The 18,939-nt window shown below is 41.3% G+C and overlaps 1 protein-coding gene across 7 annotated transcripts in view; it reads left to right on the top strand.

The window, feature by feature from the left end:
- TPCN2 (two pore segment channel 2) overlaps positions 1-18,438 on the top strand; it is a 69,749-nt gene extending 51,311 nt beyond the window's left edge. For 3 of the 7 annotated variants that reach the window (XM_061610675.1, XM_061610676.1, XM_061610677.1), the window contains 2 exons: positions 254-2,958; positions 5,176-5,255. In XM_061610675.1, the coding sequence (XP_061466659.1) occupies positions 254-2,484 (2,231 nt within the window). In that variant the 3' untranslated portion in view covers positions 2,485-2,958; positions 5,176-5,255. Of the gene's footprint in view, positions 1-253; positions 2,959-3,012; positions 3,096-5,175; positions 5,258-9,125; positions 9,256-10,085; positions 10,172-13,471 lie in introns of those variants that run through there. The other 4 variants (XM_061610679.1, XM_061610680.1, XM_061610678.1 and 1 more) reach the window with 4 other exon arrangements.
- The last annotated feature ends 501 nt before the right edge of the window (positions 18,439-18,939 follow it).

Genomic DNA, 18,939 nt, shown 5'->3' on the forward strand with positions numbered 1-18,939 from the left:
CCATGTGCCCATTTGCATAGCCCACAGAAAGTTTCTTCGGTTTGCTTTTGGCCACCAACACTTTCAATATAGAGCGATGCCATTCGGCCTCTCCTCTGCTCCAAGAGTGTTTACCAAGGTGCTACTCATCCTAGTGGCTTACCTCCGGACCCAAGGGGTTCATATCTACCCATATTTGGATGATCTGCTAATATGGGCCAAGTCTGAGGAGCTGGCTCATCATCATTTAATGATCACCCTCAATGTTTTGCAGGCCTACGGCTGGCTTGTCAACTTCGACAAAAGCCATCTCCAACCAACCCAACGCCTACTACATCTAGGGGCAATGTTGGACACCCTGCAGGCAATGGTCTTCTTGGCTCCAGATCGCATCACTGCCATCACAAGCATCGCAAGGTCCCTGATGCAACAAACATCCGCAGACGTCATGCTTCTCGCCAGAGCGCTCGGGATGTTTATCTCTACAATCCACATTGTCCCATGGGCTCGAGCCCACACTCGGCCCCTTCAGTGGATTCTGTTGCCTTTTCAAAAAGACATTGCCAGCTCCACCCATCGCAAAGTTCGTTTGAGCCCCGCACTGCGCCTCTCCTTCCGCTGGTGGACCAAGGTTCAACACCTCTCCAAGGGCACGTCGTTCAGAGAACCCCGCAGAACCGTTGTAACCACAGATGCCAGCCTCATAGGTTGGGGAGCCCACTGCAACTCCCAGTACGTTCAGGGGGTTTGGTCCACCGCAGAGCAATCTCAAAGCATCAACTGGCTGGAACTAAAGGCTGTCCACTTAGCTCTATGTCATTTTCAGTCTCTGTTCCCTTTGCATCATGTGCTCATTCGAACAGACAACAGGTGTGTAAAATCACATTTGAACAGACAGGGGGGCACCAGGTCTCGTCCTCTGCAGGACTTAGCCTCCCTCATCTTTGTCTGGGCAGAACAACATCTACAATCCCTGAAAGCAGAACATCTCAGAGGGATTTGGAATGTGACAGCAGACTGGCTCAGCAGACAACAGGTCTTTCCAGGAGAATGGAAACTTCATCCAGCCATTTTCCATCGTCTCCAGTGTCGGTTCGGCGCCCTCTCAGTCGACCTGTTTGCTTCCAGTCGCAATTGCCAGCTTCCCAGGTACTTTGCCCGATACCTGGACTCAACAGCAGAAGCAGTGGATGCTCTGACAACACCGTGGCCAGACGGTCTATTGTACGCCTTTCCTCCCATACCATTGTTAGCCAAAACCTTGAGGAAGGCGCAAACCGAAAGGGCACAGCTGGTTCTGATAGCACCATTTTGGCCACGCCGACCGTGGTTCTCAGATCTTCTGGCAATGTCAATGATGGATCCTTGGACACTTCCAGTCAGGCCAGACCTTCTATCCCAGGGTCCAGTACTGCACCAGGACCCTACTTGGCTCAATCTAACAGCGTGGCGTTTGAACGGGGACATTTGAGGTCAGCTGGACTGTCTGACGCTGTGATTGATATTATTTTGGCCTCGAGAAGACCATCTACCACTCGTATTTATCAACATACCTGGGTGGCTTTCTCCAAGTGGTGTCAGTCCCACCACCATGATCCATCCCAGGCCACTGTGCATCAGGTGCTCCAATTTCTCCACAGCGGCTTTATGATGGGACTTCGACCCAATACTCTACGTCGACATGCGTCCACTCTGTCGTCCATTCTCTCAGTGTCCTCTCCTGGAGATCATATTTCCTCACATCCGTTCATCAAACATTTTTTGAGGGGAGTCGCCCTACGCTCTCCGGCTGTTGTCCATCGGTTCCCCCCATGGAGTTTGCCGAAAGTTCTGCAGGCTTTGCAACGTCCTCCGTTTGAACCCATCAGAACTGTGCCCCTACGTATACTGTCCTTCAAGGTCTTGTTTCTGATCGCAATCACATCTGCCAGACGCGTTTCGGAGTTGGGCGCATTGTCTTCTGCTCGACACCTCTGCGTCTTCCATAAGGACTCTGTTGTGCTGAAGACTGATCCTTCCTTCCGTCCCAAGGTCGATTCAGTTTTTCATTGCAACCAGGACATTGTTTTGCCTTCCTTTTGCCCGAATCCTACCCATCCTCTTGAAAAGGCTTGGCATTCGTTAGATGTCCGGAGGGCTCTCAAGACCTACCTGTCTAGGACCCAAGAGATTCGACGAACGGAGTCTCTGTTTGTATCCTTTCATCCAAGGTCTATGGGGCATAAAGTTTCCAATCCTACTTTATCCCGTTGGTTAAGGGCATGTATTACTTTAGCATATGAGTCTCTGAATCTGTCAGTTCCAGCTAGTATAACGGCTCATTCTACCAGGTCAGCTGCCACTTCGGCTGCTTTTGCCACTAATGCTCCTGTTGCCGATATTTGTAGGGCTGCAGTCTGGTCTACCCCACACTCGTTTATAAGACATTATAAAATTGATCGTTATGCCTCTGCTGACGCATCTTTCGGCAGACGAGTGTTGCAACAGGTTCTTAATGAGGATTAACACGTGGGTGGTCCCTCCCTGTATGGGCTGCTGTGGTACATCCCGTTGTGATGGCCGGACTCATAGGGAAAATGGACCATTGGTCTCACCTGAAGGGTGATTTTCCTATGAGTACGGACATCACGACCCTCCCAGTTGGAGGATGACTATATATTTTCAAATGTATTATATGTTACTGTTACGCTATTATTTAAATTTAAGAGTGAAGTCAAGACTTCTAGTTCTGTTATACCGCTATGTTGGAGTCATGTTTCTATGCATGGTACTATTGTGTTATTTTCCTGCTGCCAGGCCGGTTGGCCTTGTTCTTGTTTTTTTTTTAGATATTTCTCCTTAGACTCGCTGCGAATGAACTGGAGAGTGGGAGGGGCCTGACGCCCCTAGTCTTGACTTCAAAGACATTCTTGCCTTCGCACGATAGGTGGAGCTAAAACCCGTTGTGATGTCCGTACTCATAGGAAAATCACCCTTCAGGTGAGACCAATGGTCCAATCTCCATTACAGCTCTTTTTATTCCTTGTCCATTAGGCATCACTAGTGACTCTATGGGATGTAATGGTTGTGAACAACTGGCAGGTTTTCCTGGATGCGTATTCCAGATACTCATCTCCGTAAGTAATGGGTGGAAGCTGTGCATTGGCGAACATTCCATCATCTCCTTAGAGTCAGGATCACTCACATTTTGTCAGAGTTGGGTCTCCAAAGTCAAGCAGATATTAGTGGTTTGTAGAAGTGGCTTGGCCTGCTTCTGCAGCATGGAGAGTGCCATGTGCTGCTTCCTCAAGCAGCAGAAGCTCAGCACTCAAGTTGTGTAGGCCTTTATAAATAACCCCAAAGCCACAAAAGAATAATACATTTATCAGGATCAGCCAAATGCCTGTGAAATACTGAGTAAGCTCTTGAGTTCTCCAAAACGTTTCTTTAAAAGTTGGGCGGATCTTGGAGTTGTTGTGGATCGCAAGCTGAATATGAGCCAACAGCACAATGTGGCTGCAAAAAAGGCAAATGCTATTTTAGGTTGCATGAACAGAAGTATAGTTTCTAAATTGCTTGAAGTACTAGTTCCCCACTATTTGTTGCTGGTTAGGCCTCATTTTGAGCACTGCATCCAGTTCTGGACACCACACTTTAAGAAGCATGCAGACAAACTGGAACAGGTTCAGAGGAAGGCAACAAGGATGATCAGGGGACTGGAAACAAAGCCCTATGAGGAGAGACTGAAAGAACTGGGCATGTTTAGCCTGGAGAAGAGAAGACTGAGGGGAGATATGATAGGATTCTTGGAGTACTTGAAAGGTTGTCACACAGAGGAGGGCCGGGATCTCTTCTCAGTCATCCCAGAGTGTAGTACACTGAATAATGGGCTCAGGCTGCAGGAAGCCAGATTTCGACTGAACTATTAGAGCAGTACAACAATAGAACCAATTACCTAGGAGATGGTGGGCTCTCCAACACTGAAGGCATTCAAGAGGCAGCTAGACAGTCACTTGTCAGGTATGCTTTAACTTGGATTCCTGCACTGAGTAGGGGGTTGGACTTGATGGCCTTATAGGCCCCTTCCAACTCTAATGTTCTATGAAAAATTCTTTTTTTGGTGTGTTGAACAGAAAGATGCCAACTGAAACAAATAAGGACAGCAGGACAGTATAAATCTAAAGCCAGCAGGTCAGCAATCAGTCAGTGTCATTGGGTAGAAGCAAAACAACAGGGAGGATGGTGGGCTGGGAGAGAATGACGCACATCTGGGCATGATAGGAAAGTTCCAAAATCTGCAGGTTGTAACAGAGAAATCCAACTCAGGGGAAGCTGGCATTTGAAATCCCCGGAACCCCCTGTTTTGGGGGCTTAACGCTGGTCTTGGTTGAGCTGGCTGAGGCCAGGCTGAGTCAGGCTGAGGGACTTCATGCCGGCATAGCCTGACTGACCTGGAACCCAACTGGCTCAGCTGGAGATCCACCGCATCCAACTCGGCATAAATGTGAGTTGGAGTACACCCTTAATGAGGAGGATGTGTTGTGCAGAGTTAATGAGACTAGAACATACTAGGTGCCTAATGGATATCAGGTTACTGGGACCAGGAAGCGACTACTTTTTTGAAAATATATAAGCTAGGAGACCTGTCCCCAGCTCTTAGTGAACCACATGGATCTCTTGTGAGGTTCAGAGCAGAAGTCAAGAGAAACAGGGTAGACTTTATAATGAGCAGGGCTGGATGTTTAGGTGACCTTTCTGCTGGATGGAAAGAATTCGAAGCTGCTTCATCTTACTTATCAGGGCAGACCTGCATGTTTCAAAGCTCGCTTGAGTGGTGTTTTCACACCAGCAGTACAAATATTGGAAAAAGGAATTCTTGGAATGCTGAGTTTCATCTTTCATGATCAGGGAGAGCCGTGACTGGAATCTGCCCTGATCATCGAACTTGCAATGCACTGTTTTTTATTATCTCCTCTGAGTTTACACTGCCAATATAAGGAGAATGTGCATGTCTACTTGCATGATCAAAACATATTGGGTTGGATCCAGACTTAGAGTAGACTTTTTGAAATCAATGGCACAAGTTAGTTGTAACTAAATTACATACCATTTATTTCAGTTGGTCTATGCTAAGCATGATTAAGTCTGGATCCAACCCATTCATTTGGAATAGTAAATACTACTTGATATTTTAAAAAATCTCTCTTTTTTTAACAGATGGTCAAAATTATACTTTGTCACCTGGTGGCTGATTTCCTCTGTCATCTGGGTCAATCTGTTCATTGCCTTACTTCTGGAGGTAATGCTTGGTTCACCACTAAATCCAGCAGGCTTAACTATCACAAGAGAATTCACGTCTTGTTCGTGAAGTTGCAAACCTGATGGAATAAATGGAATAGGCAGGCTATACTATACTATAGGCAGCTTTTAGAACATGATGTCATCAGTATGCAGATGATACCCGGCTCTGTCTCTCTGTTCCATCTGAATTAGGAGACACTATTCAGACACTGAAGCCGTATCTGGAGGCAGTGAGCAGCTGGGTGAGGGCCAGTGAACTGAAACTAAATCCTGACATGACAGAGGTGCTGTGGGACATTGGAGCTCAAATTGGGAATTGGGATGTTGGCCTGTTTAGGGTAGAGTTGCACTCTGCATGAGAGAGCAGGTATGTATCTTGGGGGTACTCCTCTGTTCTAAGTTGTCATTGGAGGCACAGATGGCTTCAGTAGTAAAGTGTGTCATGTATGCCCAGATACTGAGCTGGTTCACCAGCTGCGGGCATTCTTAGGCTAAGAGAGTTTGGCCTCAGTGATCCAGGCTCTTATTTTTTTTTTTTTTTTCAATAATTTTTATTCAAATTTTCATAAAACATACAAGACGAAATCATAAAACATTCAAAGACAAAAAACAAAATCAAAAATAGTTAAACAAAAAAATAAAATAAAAATAAAAATAAAAATAAAAATAAAAAATAAAGAGTAAAATATTGACTTCCCATTTGTCAAAGATCAGATCAGTTATAAGTCTATAATATATAACAATCCTGTCTCTTAAGTCATATTATAAAATCACTTTCCTCCAATAGTTATCTTACTTAATCATCAAATCTCATAAACATTACTTTATTCTTTCCACAAAAAGTCAAAGAGAGGTTTCAATTCTTTAAGAAATATATCTATCAATTTTTTTTTTCCAGATAAGCATATCGATTAATCCATCTCATTACTAATTATGATAATCTTATTGTCATAACCATAGTAAAAATAAACATTTCAATTAATCCATCACATCAGAATCTGTTAGGTTCAGTAATTTCAGTAGCCATTGTTCTATTATCCCTATTAGTTCCATTTTCCATCTTCCATCTTCAGTAGTCTTGTTAAGTCCAGTAATTTCGGTATCCAATCTTCCATTATCAGTATTCCATAATAATCTTGCTGTCAAAGCCATAGTCATATAGTAAGAGTCTGATGGGAATTACCTCTATCCCAAATATTTTCTTGCCATCCATTCTGAATAGGTTGCTGAAATACTGCTGTAAAATCATATCTCTGTTCTTTTTTTCAAAATACACTGGGTCATCTCTTGAAAGTTTTTCCATTGTCACATGGCTGCAGTTAATTCCATAGATTTTCTCTATATTGGGCTCCATCACATCATTCCAGTCCAGAAGATTATCCATGCCATTGATAACTTTATCTCTAGAATCTTCATTAATTTCTTCAGAGATAACATTGAGTTCCAAACAATAGATTTTATTTCTAAAGTCCATAGACTCCAAATCTTTTTCCTGTTCCACGTTTGTTCCAATCTCCGGGGTCTCCTCTCTCACAGGGACCCCTGTTCCAGTCTCCAGGGTCTCCTCTCTCACAGGGACCCCTGTTCCAGTCTCCAGGGTCTCCTCTCTCACAAGGACCCCTATGTCTTTAATCTCCTGTGTCTCCAAACAATAGATTTTATTTCTAAAGTCCATAGCCTCCAAATCTTTTTCCTGTTCCACGTTTGTTCCAATCTCCGGGGTCTCCTCTCTCACAGGGACCCCTTCCAGGGTCACCTCTCTCACAGGGACCCCTATATCTTTAATCTCCTGCGTCATTTTACTCAATTCAATTTTCAGCTCCTTACAACCCTGTCGCAGGTTTTGTTTCGTTATCTCAATCTCATCCATTATTTTCTGAAACATAGTTATTTCCAGATTCTCAGCCACTTTCTTAATTGCCATTTTAAAAGAAAAATATAGGAAAACCACTTCTTATTTCAGCAACAATTGGGTTAATACTCCAAACTTGGTGACATCACAGTATAAACAGAGCAGACAGCCTTATCTCTCCATAGTTAAGTAAACAAAATGCAGTTCCCAGGATCGAAACAATTAATGGCAGTCGTCAGGAAACAGATTCGTCAAAAAAAAATAGACCAAAAAGAGAGTAGTCTCAGACAATATAATATTCTTCAAACTAAAAATCTGGAATAGAAATCCCTCTTCTGTGTATATCTTTAGAATGCAAATCCAGGACAGCTTTTTGCAACAAAAACAGAGATAAGCTATTAATTAGTGCGTAGCAGAGAGAAGTTATGGCTCCCCAGTGAGATGTCAAAAACCGATCAATCTGGCAAATCTCTTTTAAACAGCAACAATTTAAGTCAAGTAAAAGAAAAATATAGAAAGAAGGGTGCTTGCCTGTTAGTGCGTTCTCTCTTAGAAGATAAGATGAACGTTCGCTTTATCAGATAGAGCTTGCTGTTGAAAATCCGTCCCACCTTCGTCGGCTGGACCTCGTCCCATAAATTAATGAGATCTGGTCGTCCCAACAAAAATAGGCTTTGAGGTTAATCTCTTCGTTTCTCCCTACCCGGGAGAAGTTTAATCAGTCAAAAAAAAAGAAAAAACTGACTGATATATCTGAATAAGCTTCTTTTGAGGCAGGAGCCCGTCTCAAAAGCAGGCACAGGCTAAGTCACCCTTCCCGGAAGTGCAGTGATCCAGGCTCTTATAACCTCACTGATTGATTACTGCAATTCGCTCTACATGGGACTACCCTTGAAGACTGTCTGGAAGCTGCAACTCAGAATGCTGCTGCCCTCTTACCGTATGGTATGGCAAGAGGAGATCCTATCACCTCTATACCCAAGGCATGGCATTGGCAGCCTGTGAGCTACCAGGCTTAAGGGGTTAGTAGTAGTGTACAAAACCTTAAATGACTTGGGATCCAAGTACTTAAAAGAGTGCCTTCTCCAGTGCCTTCCAACCCAAAATTTGCAATCTGGGGAAGTGGCCCTACTCATGGTCCCATCAGTAAGAAGAATGGGGACCTGAGATACAGCATTCTTGGTGATGGCGCCCTGGCTATGGAACTCCCTTCTAAGGGCAATCAGGCAGTCCCCCTTTTTATATTTTTCTTGAACATAGGTAAAGACTTTTTTGTTTATTTATACAGGCTTTTGGCCAATTTTATGAAGTTTTTATAGTGCTGGTTTTAACTGCTCTCTAATACATTATGTTGTTGTTTTGAATTGTTAATATGTAATTATTTTAGTGTGAGCTGCCTTGGGCCCTTGGAGAGGAAGGGCAGGTTATAAATTAGAAGTAATAAATAAAAATATACTTGGAATGAGGATCTTGTGGCTTCCAGGCTGCTGTTAGAATCATATGCATCAACTTTCTGTGTTGGAATTGCTTTTTAATCTTTTTAAATCTTTTTTTTTTAAATAGATGTTTTTAAAGCTTTAAAAAAATGTTTTTAAAGATGTTTTGTTTTAATATGTTTTCAGTGGTTGTTTTGTTTTAATGTATTTTAAAGTCTGTTTTTATGATGTGTTAAAAGTGTTTTTAGTGCTTTTGTTTGCCGCCCTGGGCTCCTACTGGGAGAAAGGGTGGGATATACATCTAATAAATAAATTAATAAACTTTCATTTTAAAAAAGGGTCACTAGACCTTATAACTGTAGAGAAATGTTGGAATCAAAGAAGCAAATAAAGTTTGGGACCAGGCTTTGATATGTGTACTGTGGATTCCACAGTGTTTCTACTTGCACTGTGTTTTGAGACTACTCCCAGAGTTTGCAAGTGAGCTGTCCCAGGCCAGAAAAATTTGACTGTGATCTCTTGTACATTTCTGAGCACTCCTGTACATTGTTCAGGGGTCTCTCGATTTTCCCTTCTAGCTGCAGCTCCCCGTGCAACATTGGAGGCCAGTGTTCATGCCTTTTTGGAGGGCATGAAGGGCTGCAGTGGGAAGGGAGTCATCAGAAAGGCTGCTTTTTACATGGAACCTCTGCCTGTGATCCAAGTATTGTGAGTAGAGCTGCATATAATATAGGTTGCACCAGCACAATGATTCTCCAGCTAGCCTTGCACTATGGCTACAGAACATGCATGGTGGCTGCAAGTGTAGGCACTGCACAGTTGTATCTATATGCAAAAAAATTGTGAAAGTGGCTGCATCTGAAGCCAGTAGTGGCTGCACTTGAGAAAACCCTACATGGGAACATACAAGCTCTTTGAGACAATTGTGCTGAGGTACTGTGGGGTAGAACAGGAGTGAGGGATCCATGGTCCTCCAGATATTGCTGGACTATACCTCCTGTTATCCCTCACCATGCTGGCTAGGGCTTATAGAAGTTAGAGTACAAAGACATTTGGAGGGCACAGATTGTTCACCCCTGGTGTAAATCCTGAAACTAAGTTTTTCCTGCACACTCTAGACACCAGTGAAGGACCAGGGGACAGAAACAAGCAATGATTATTCCTCATTATAATGCCTGCACTGCATAAGCAGCAGGTTCAGTTGTCTAGACCAGCAGTATCTCCACCAAACAATATTTAGTCTAATCTCAAAAGCATAGTTCTTACCTGGGCAATGTTACATCTTGGGACTTGGAGCAGGTTCAGGTGGTCTTTCCTTTGACTCACTAGGACAGAAAGGCTGCCAGAGTGATCAGAGGAGGCGAGCCGCAGAAGTTCCACCACCAGCTTCCATGTTACTGCTGGGGCTAACATGAATAGGTTTATCTGATGAAATGCTGCTTACATGAGTAGACTGCTTGCCCTGTTGTGTGTATGTGTGTGTGTATCTATACACACACTTGACCACCTGAAATAGTCCTCTTTCCCTTGAATTGCAGAATTTTATTCATAAATGGGATCGTCTCTGCCATCGGCCATCTCTCTCAGAAGTTGAATATCAGATGACAGTGGAACTCATGTTCAGGTGAGTATGAGATACTTAATCACAGAGGAGGAGTTTTTATTGCGGTCATAGACCCATTTCCGAAAACAAACAAATACAACTTAAAAATTTATAACAAATCTAAGTCTAAGTACAAGGACCATATAGCACATCTCTGCTTTGCTAAACAATTACATTATCTACAATAAAAAAGAAACACATTTCTGCTGGGCCACATAAACAAACTTGGCAACTAGAATGGTGATTTCTTTGTCTGAACCAGAGAGAAGATAAGGAATCATAGCATCAGAAGATTTATGATGGACATTCATCATTATGGAATTAAGAAACTTATTACGAATCTGAGAGTATAAGGGACAAAAAAAGAAACAAGTTTGTATGGTTTCAATAGCGCCTACACCACAGGGACAAGTACGTTGTTCATAGGGAATCCCTCTGAACCTCCCCTCGAGTATCACTGAATTTAAAGAGTTGAACCTGGCTTTAGAGAAAGCTATACGTAGCTTCGGAATAGTTAGCAAGTCTAAATAGGTAGCAATCTTACCGGGTACAAAATTTAATTTCAAATACAAGGGAGAACATATTTTTGGAGCCCTGCTAGTTGATATCTGGTAATCGGTATCCTTGAGACGGGAACGAATTATGGTTAGCGCATCTCTTGGCGATTGAGAGGATAAATATTCTTTAGATAGATCCATTCTCAGCAATTTCATTTCTATTTTTTTATTCCAATTGGAAGGCCAATTATCTTCCCAGTATAGATATAAAAAACCCGGGGGAATATTGGAGGATATTTTAACCCAATAGTTGACAGTCGTCAGCCAAGCCTGGCATTCCATTGATATGAGCCCACATTCTAATCTAAGCGCCGCCGATGGTACACATCTCGGAACACCAAGAAGGCAGCGTAGCAAGATAGAAAGGACGGCTTCAACTGAAGGATCCAAGGAATGGATCCAAATTGGTACTCCATATAAAAGTTGAGGAATGATCTTATTTTTAAATATCTGAATGATTGCAGGTACAAAATGCCCTCCTTTATAATAGAAATATCGAAGTAAGCTCTTTATAGAGTTCCTTGCTCTTGATACCGCCCATTTTATATGGGTAGTCCAGTTCAAGGAAGAATGGAAAATAATACCTAAGTATTTGTACTGGGTTACTTGAGCAATTTGATGACCGTTAATTTTCCAAACTGGAGAAATTCTTCGTTTGGAAAACACTAACATTTTGGTTTTATCAAAATTTATTGTTAATTGATTTTCTGTACAATAGGCCATAAATGCCCTTATCGTACGTTTAAGACCTATCTTCGAAAATGAAAGAAGCGCAGCATCGTCAGCGTATAACAACAGCGGACAACCAACAGTCGCAATCTTAGGGTTGTGAAAGTCATGAGAAAGACAATGTGCGTTCACATCATTTAAATATATATTGAAGAGGAGGGGAGCTAAAATACAACCCTGTCTCACCCCTGTAAATGTGGGGATAGAATTTGATAAACCACCATCCTTCCCACAACATACTCGCAATGATGTATGTTGGTGAAGATGGTAAATCAAGAAAAGAAGTCTTTTATCGATAGATGTTTTTGAAAGTTTAAACCAAAGTCTATCTCGGGGTATAGAATCGAATGTGGCCCTTGAATCAATAAAGGCAACATACAAGCCATTGCCCTTATGTTTGCTATACTTTTCCGCAAGATGTTGTAAAACAAGGCAGTGGTCTATAACTGAATAGCCCTTTCTAAATCCTGCTTGTTCCATGCCAAGTATATTTTGTTCAACCATCCAGGACTGTAGTTTCGCTTTCGGGTAAGAAGCATATAATTTGCCAATAACTGATAAAAGGCTAATGGGACGATAGTTAAAAGGGTCCTCTCTATCACCTTTTTTAAAAATAGGGATAACTATTGCTTCTTGCCAGGATGGCGGGAAATGTCCCGATTCATTAAACCTAGTAAACAGCTTAGCGAGTAGCGGGGCCCACCAATCTTGAAAGTTTTGCAAAAGCTCGGGGGAGATATTATCAAGATTTTAGCCCTACAATCAAATCCCTTATTTCGGATTGAGTGACAGGCATCCATAACGGGAGCATAAGGGAATCGGGGAGAAAAGGGAATGAAATCGTTAGAACATTTATTCTGATACAGAGACAAGAAATGACGTTCCCAAATTTGGGGAGAGATGGTACACATAGCCGAAGGCAATGATCTAGAAGTATTCGCAATAAGAGACCAGACATTTTTTGAGTTATTAGACCTGGACGCACAAACAAGTTTGTTCCACTCCTCTTTGAGTGCTATGTTCTTTTTAATCATGAAAATTGCCTTGTATTTTCTTTTGATTGAATAATACTCAAGGGGAAGGAAATTCAGTTGTTGCTGGCGATAATTTAAATATATAGACCTTAGTTGGCATTTAAGGGAGAGACAATCCTTATCAAACCATTTAGGACCCTCGGATTTGCTTGACTTGGAGACGGGGTACCTATGGGATAATATAATATTAAGAGGTGAAAGTAAAGAAGCATATATCCTAAGCAGCTCATCTAAAGGACAGGGGTTCATTAACTGCCACCGAATAGCCATGGCATTCGGAGATATCAAATAATTTTCCAACCTGGAAGCTAGGGAAAGCGTCCAAAAAGATCTTTTGTGATAGGCAGAGAAATTCGCTATGTAATTATAATTACAAGATAAGTGCATCTTCTCAAAGGTGTAACAAGAGAAGCTGAGAGGAAGGTGGTCGCTATTTAATTTGGTTCCAATAGCAAATGTTTCTAACAGGTTAAGTAAATTATAAGATATCAGTGCATAATCAATTACACTGCTTCCAAGGTTGGAAATGAACGTGTACTCATGTTCAGGTGAGTATGAGATACTTAATCTTACTTCCTCTGTTACAACAAAACACACTGAGGACTAGTGGCTATTGACACTAGAATTGTCCCAGGGCAAAGTTTGCATTGCAGAAGTGGGACAAATGGTGTTAGTTTCTGTAATGGAATATCCAGTGGGAATCAGCCTTAAAGATACAGTGTGATAAAGATGTAGTACCAGAACTTCCTATCTTCCTTGATCAAAATAGAGTGGGTAAAATGTTTTTTTCCTTTGAATGTAAAATTGTTTCATAATCGCTTCAAGTATATATATGGGATAACTACAAAACACAGCATACTTTTGAGGCCAACTTACAAAGTATTTGCCACCAGAGAGGCTACTAATGACTAAAGAGGTTGTATCTAGAGTATACAGGTGGGTGCAAAATCGTCATTGATCAGCTTTGTTGACTTCTAATGTCTCCTGTTCTGTCCTTGTAGGGATGTTTTGGAAGAACCTACAGAAGAAGAGCTAATTGAAAAACTTCACCAACATCCACATATGCATCTGTGTAGATGACCCAGGTGGAAACAGCAGTTTATCCTAGTTAGGCCTGCATGCAGGTTTTATAGCAGAAGAATGTATTGGAAACCTTTCCAAAAGGAGTGCTATATTTTTTATTTTATTTTTGATTGTTGCCTTTAGTACACTGTCTTTAAAGGCTAGCATTGGCTCATTGAAAACATTTTTTAAATCTTAATTTGATTTTATTTTAAGTTTACTTTTATGAAATGGTGCTGTCACATTAAAAATATGGGACTATGGTGCTGTCACTATGGAAATCTGGGAAGTAATGTGACAGCAGTTAACTATTTTTAAGAAGAAAAATATATTGATGACATTGCACTTTAAAAATGGAAACTGTGGAAGATGTATAATTGATATGCTGGTTGTTGCTAGCATTTGAAAAACAAAAACATAAACCCTGTAAATAGCTGAGCTTCCTGTTCTCTTACATGTGTTGTGTGATGTGCCAAGGACAGTGCCTTAATACTGGGAAAGGTTTTGGGGAAATGGTTTCTTTTTAGTAAGTATGGAAATACTTAATGCAAAATCTGAGGATTAAAACAAGAGGCCAGTGTCCTGGTAATTCATTTACAATATCATATGTTCCAAAGGATTATCATATGTTCCAAAGGATCATATCTATGTTAAAATGAAGACTAATAGAGTGCTTGTATATAATGTTGGTCTGCATCTTCATAGCACTTCTGTTCAAGTAGTACTTGTACCTGTCACTGGGCTACTCTGAAGTGGTTTGAGGATTGCAGATCTGCTTTCTTCATTTTAAATAAATATTCTACATTTTCTACACATACCTTATTGAAATGATGGACAGTTTCACCAGAGCTGAGCTTGATGAACTGAGCCTCTTTTTTTATATGTATGTGTATATATTTATATGCCTTGATGCAATAAGGGAGATATATAAACAGAAGCAGGCTTCTATCCCCGTATGCCATTGCTGGTTTGGGAGCCGCACAGGCAGATTAGATGCACATCCTGAGAGAACATCTGCATTGCATTGCAGATTCCATGAGGATGCACCTCATTCTTGCAGCATGGAAGGGAATGCCCATCCTGATTTGCTATCTTAGGCCACCAACTGATATGTGCAACACCTTGTGAAGCATGATAGTATCTGTACTGGAGCCACTGTAGTGATTATATATGAGAAGAATCACCCCTTTTTTCTTAGGAGCTTTCCTTGCCCACATTCATAAAATTGTAATACTGCAGAGCATATATTCTGTGCATATGGACCAGTCTCAATTGTGTTCTGCTAAAGTTTTGACACTATCAACATTATCAATCTTTTTTGTCTCCAGGTTTGGTTTTTGCTAGAAAGTTAGCAAACTAAGCCTTACTTAGAGTAGACCCATTGAAATTAATGATCCTAAGATAGTCATGTCCATTAACTTCAAAGGGTCTACTCTGAGTAGGACTAACATTGACTACCATCCTTATATAAAAGATCTTGCGGTTCTTGAGAGCTGTAACTTCCGTATGTTGTCATGCTTATGAAGACTGGTGCTGTTGAGATACACTGAAGTTATTGCCAGTGTGAAATGAAACTTCTAGACAGACTATTGATATCTGGACTGTTGTGTCCAGACAAAGATAAAACTGGCTCCAGTTTTATATTTTTAAAATGAGAATTCAAGGGTGTTGTGCTGTTTTAAAAAAAAGTGCAGTAGTAAAATCTCAGTACTTTTAATAGTAATATTAGTCATTGTCCATGTCCATTTATATCGGCCATTTTAACAGAATTCTTTTATACAGGAATGAGTTGTGGTTTCATCATTTATCGTGTGCAAGACCTCGGTACACGAGTCCCTGAAAAATTGCTAAAAATAAAGTTAGTTTTAGTGGCAAAAATAGTTCATTACACTATGATTAAGATAGCAAATATGTCAATACATTCTGGAGAATATCTATGCCTTGATTAGGGGATCTGTGTTATCTAATCCAGCAAATTGCTTCTCATATCCATTCTTATGATTAATTTAGTCAACAAAAGTTATTAAATAACCATTTTCTCTTATTTCCATCATTAGGCCTCTGTTGCCCTTTTTTTCTGTTCTTCTTGTGAATTTTCTTTATAATCCTGGCAAGTAAATTCTAGGTCTGTAAGCAGTTTATCCTAAGTAACTCCCTTGGCCATTGCAATACTTAATCTTTAATTTTGTAAAAATGTGTATTGAGGTGCTACTATTTTTTCCTGTGTGTATTCTTGAGGGTTTAGTAACTGGAGATGCCAATTGTTCCTCCTGTTGCCAGCCTGGAGGAGGTAAAAAGGTGTGTAGAAAATAGTACTATGGTATCAGAATGTGTTAGGGTGCGATGCAAGATATGGAATTGGATGCATTAGCATTCCATCCTTGCTCCTCTAAATGGCCTATCAGGAAAACAGTCACTGTCTTTGCAATTGAAGAGCAAAGATAAATTGAGCTGTAAAAAGCAGCCATGGAGAATGATTACTGTGTAGCAATTTCATTTGCTGAAATATGCACGTTCCATTATACTAGTACTGGGATTATTCCTCTCTTGGCATCAGTAGAGTTCTTTGAGTACAACTTACATTTTTGGTACAATCACATGGTAGAATCCTTTCAGGACTGTACCACTTCAGGCTGCACATCAAGAACTGCATTTGTAAATATTTGCCTCATTAAAAAAAAGTCCCTGTGTGTAAAAGGTATTGTGGAGAATGAGTCAACCTTTTCCCTGATATGGTAGGTTTATTTACCTGGCTCATCATTTATAATGAAATCATAGAATAGTAGATTTGGAAGGGGCCTAATAAGGCTATTCAATCCATCCCCTTACTCAATGCAGGAATCCATGTTAAAGCATACCCGACAGGTGGCTGTCCAGCTGCCTCTTGAATGCCTCCAGTGTTGGAGAGCCCACGACCTCCCAAAGTAATTGGTTCCATTGTTATACCGTTTTAACAGCTAGGAATTTTTTGGGAATGTTCAGCTGAAATCTGGCTTCCTGTAACCCAAGCCCATTATTTTGTGTCCTGCATTCTGGGATGATCGAGAAGAGATCCTGGCCCTCCTCTGTGTGACAACCTTTCAAGTACTTGACGAGTGCGAACATATCTCCCTTCTCTTCTCCAGGCTAAATATGCCCAGTTCTTTCAGTCTCTCCTCATAGTGCTTTGTTTCCAGTCACTTGATCACCCTTGTTTCTTTCCTCTGAACCTGTTCCAATTTGTCTGTATGCTTGTTAAAGTGCGATGACTAGAACTGGATGCAGTGCTCAAGATGAGGCCTAACTAGTGCTGAACAGAGGGGAACTAGTATTTCATGAGATCTGGAAACTATACTTCTGTTAATGCAGCCTAAAATGGAATTTGCTTTTTTTGCAGCCACATTCACTGTTGGCTTTTTAAGCTGCTCTAGAATTTTCCTAGGGATTGATGTCAGGCTGACTGCTCTGTAGTTTCCAGGCTCCTCCTTTTTGCCCATTTTGAAGATAAGGGCCACATTAGCCCAGTCATCTAGCACTTCACCCATTCTCTACGATTTCACAAAGATAATAGACAGAGGTTCCAAGAGTTCTTCAGCCAGTTCCTTCAAAACTCTAGGATGCAGTTTATCAAGCCTTGGAGATTTGAACTCATTCAAAGTGACTAGGTATTCCTTGGCCATTTGTCTATCAGTCTTAATCTGCAATCCTACCCCTTCAACTTCTGCTTCACATTTCCCAGGAGGGTCATAGACCCTCTTTTGGGAGAAGACTGAACCAAAGTAGGAATTAAGCATTTCTGCCTTTTCTTTGTCATCTGTTATCATTTTGCCATCCTCATTGAATAGCTGTAGCACCATTTCTTTTTTCTGCCTTTTACTGTGGATGTACCTGAAGCTTTTTTGTTGCTTTTGGCATTGCTCGCTAACCTCAGTTAATTCTCAGATTTAGCCTTCCTGATGCCATCGCTGCATCCATGCTACTTGTCTATAGTCTTCCTTTGTGGCCTAGCCTTCCTTCCACTTCTGTATGTGTCCTTTTTGTTTTCAGGTCATCTCTAAACTTTTTTGAAGCCACATTGGCTTCTTTTGTTGTCTTCCCCCTTTTTTCCTTTTTGAAATTGTTTGTAATTGTGCCTTTAGAATTTGCCTTTTCAGAAATTCCCACCCATCTTGGGAACTTTGGGACTGTCTTATATGTACTTCCATCTAATAATGGATAGGGCATTTCTTAGCTTGATCTTATTACTCTTGTTTGATCTTATCTATCTTTTCGTTATCAAATGTCAGTTGTGAACAATATCATTCTGGAAGCTTTCACCCTTTTTAATTAGTATTTTTCTGCTCCCAACTCTGCTGCAGATTGCAAAGAGGGAGCTCCCAGGCATCCCCCCCCCGACCATGCAGGCCCGCGACACCTGCCTGCATGCCCCACCTACCTCTCCCATTGTGGTGAATGCTGGCCACGCTTGCACCCCCATGCCTGCAAACAACCAAGATGGCAGCCGAGGCTTCTCTAAGTGGCTGATGCCCTTGCCGCCATCTTGGTTAATGGCAGGCATGGTCATGCAGCAGAGCCAGCATTCACTGGAGTGGGAGAGGTAGGTGGCACATGTGGGTGGGCGTCATGGGCCCAGGGCAGGCTGGTGTCCAAGGGCCCAGTCATGCCTGATGCCAGCCCTGTCTGGATTCATGACCCCAGCTAGGGCTCTTAAAATGTTTCTCTTAGTTAACTTTTTTTTAATAAGTCCATTTGGCCAGTACAGTGTGCCCAATTTACCAATGCAATATAAATTCCATTTTCTCATACTGTGGGATCTTTTATAGAAAACCACTAGAATATATTTTATGATTTTAAAAAATGCATTAATGTGTTCTATAAAAGGTACTATAAGCTGTATCAATGCAAATCCTTTACTGAGAGCACAGATATTTGAATGTAATTACTGTTAATATAGTAAAATATTTTTGAGACAACTGGAGTCCTCTCATTTATCTTGTGTCTCTTCCTTGTTTATAATTGAGGTATCTGAAATCTTAAGCTTTCCTGTGGTGTTTCTGAACATTTTGAATACCTGCTATGGACCAGTTTTAGTGTTACTATCAGCCCTTATTTGTGCACTTTGTAACTCAAATGAAGGTGTTGCCACTTTTTTGCTTAAGTGCCTGCCTTGTATGAGCTGAATTACACAAACGAGCAATTAAAAGAAAAATTCATTCCATTTTTATCTCATACTTCCTCCAAGGAATTCAGAGTGGCACACATGGTCTCCTCTTCCAGTGCCCTTATCCTCAAAATATCCTTGTGAGCAAATTAAGTAAAGAAACTCTGTCCCAAGGGCACCCAATGAGTTTTATGGCTAATGAGGGATTTGAGCCAAGGCCTCCCCAGCTTTGGGAAAGGTCATAACTTACTGCTTGAGCTCATCATG

The sequence above is a fragment of the Rhineura floridana genome, chromosome 2, assembly GCF_030035675.1.
Source record: "Rhineura floridana isolate rRhiFlo1 chromosome 2, rRhiFlo1.hap2, whole genome shotgun sequence".
Classification (NCBI taxonomy): Eukaryota; Metazoa; Chordata; class Lepidosauria; order Squamata; family Rhineuridae; genus Rhineura; species Rhineura floridana.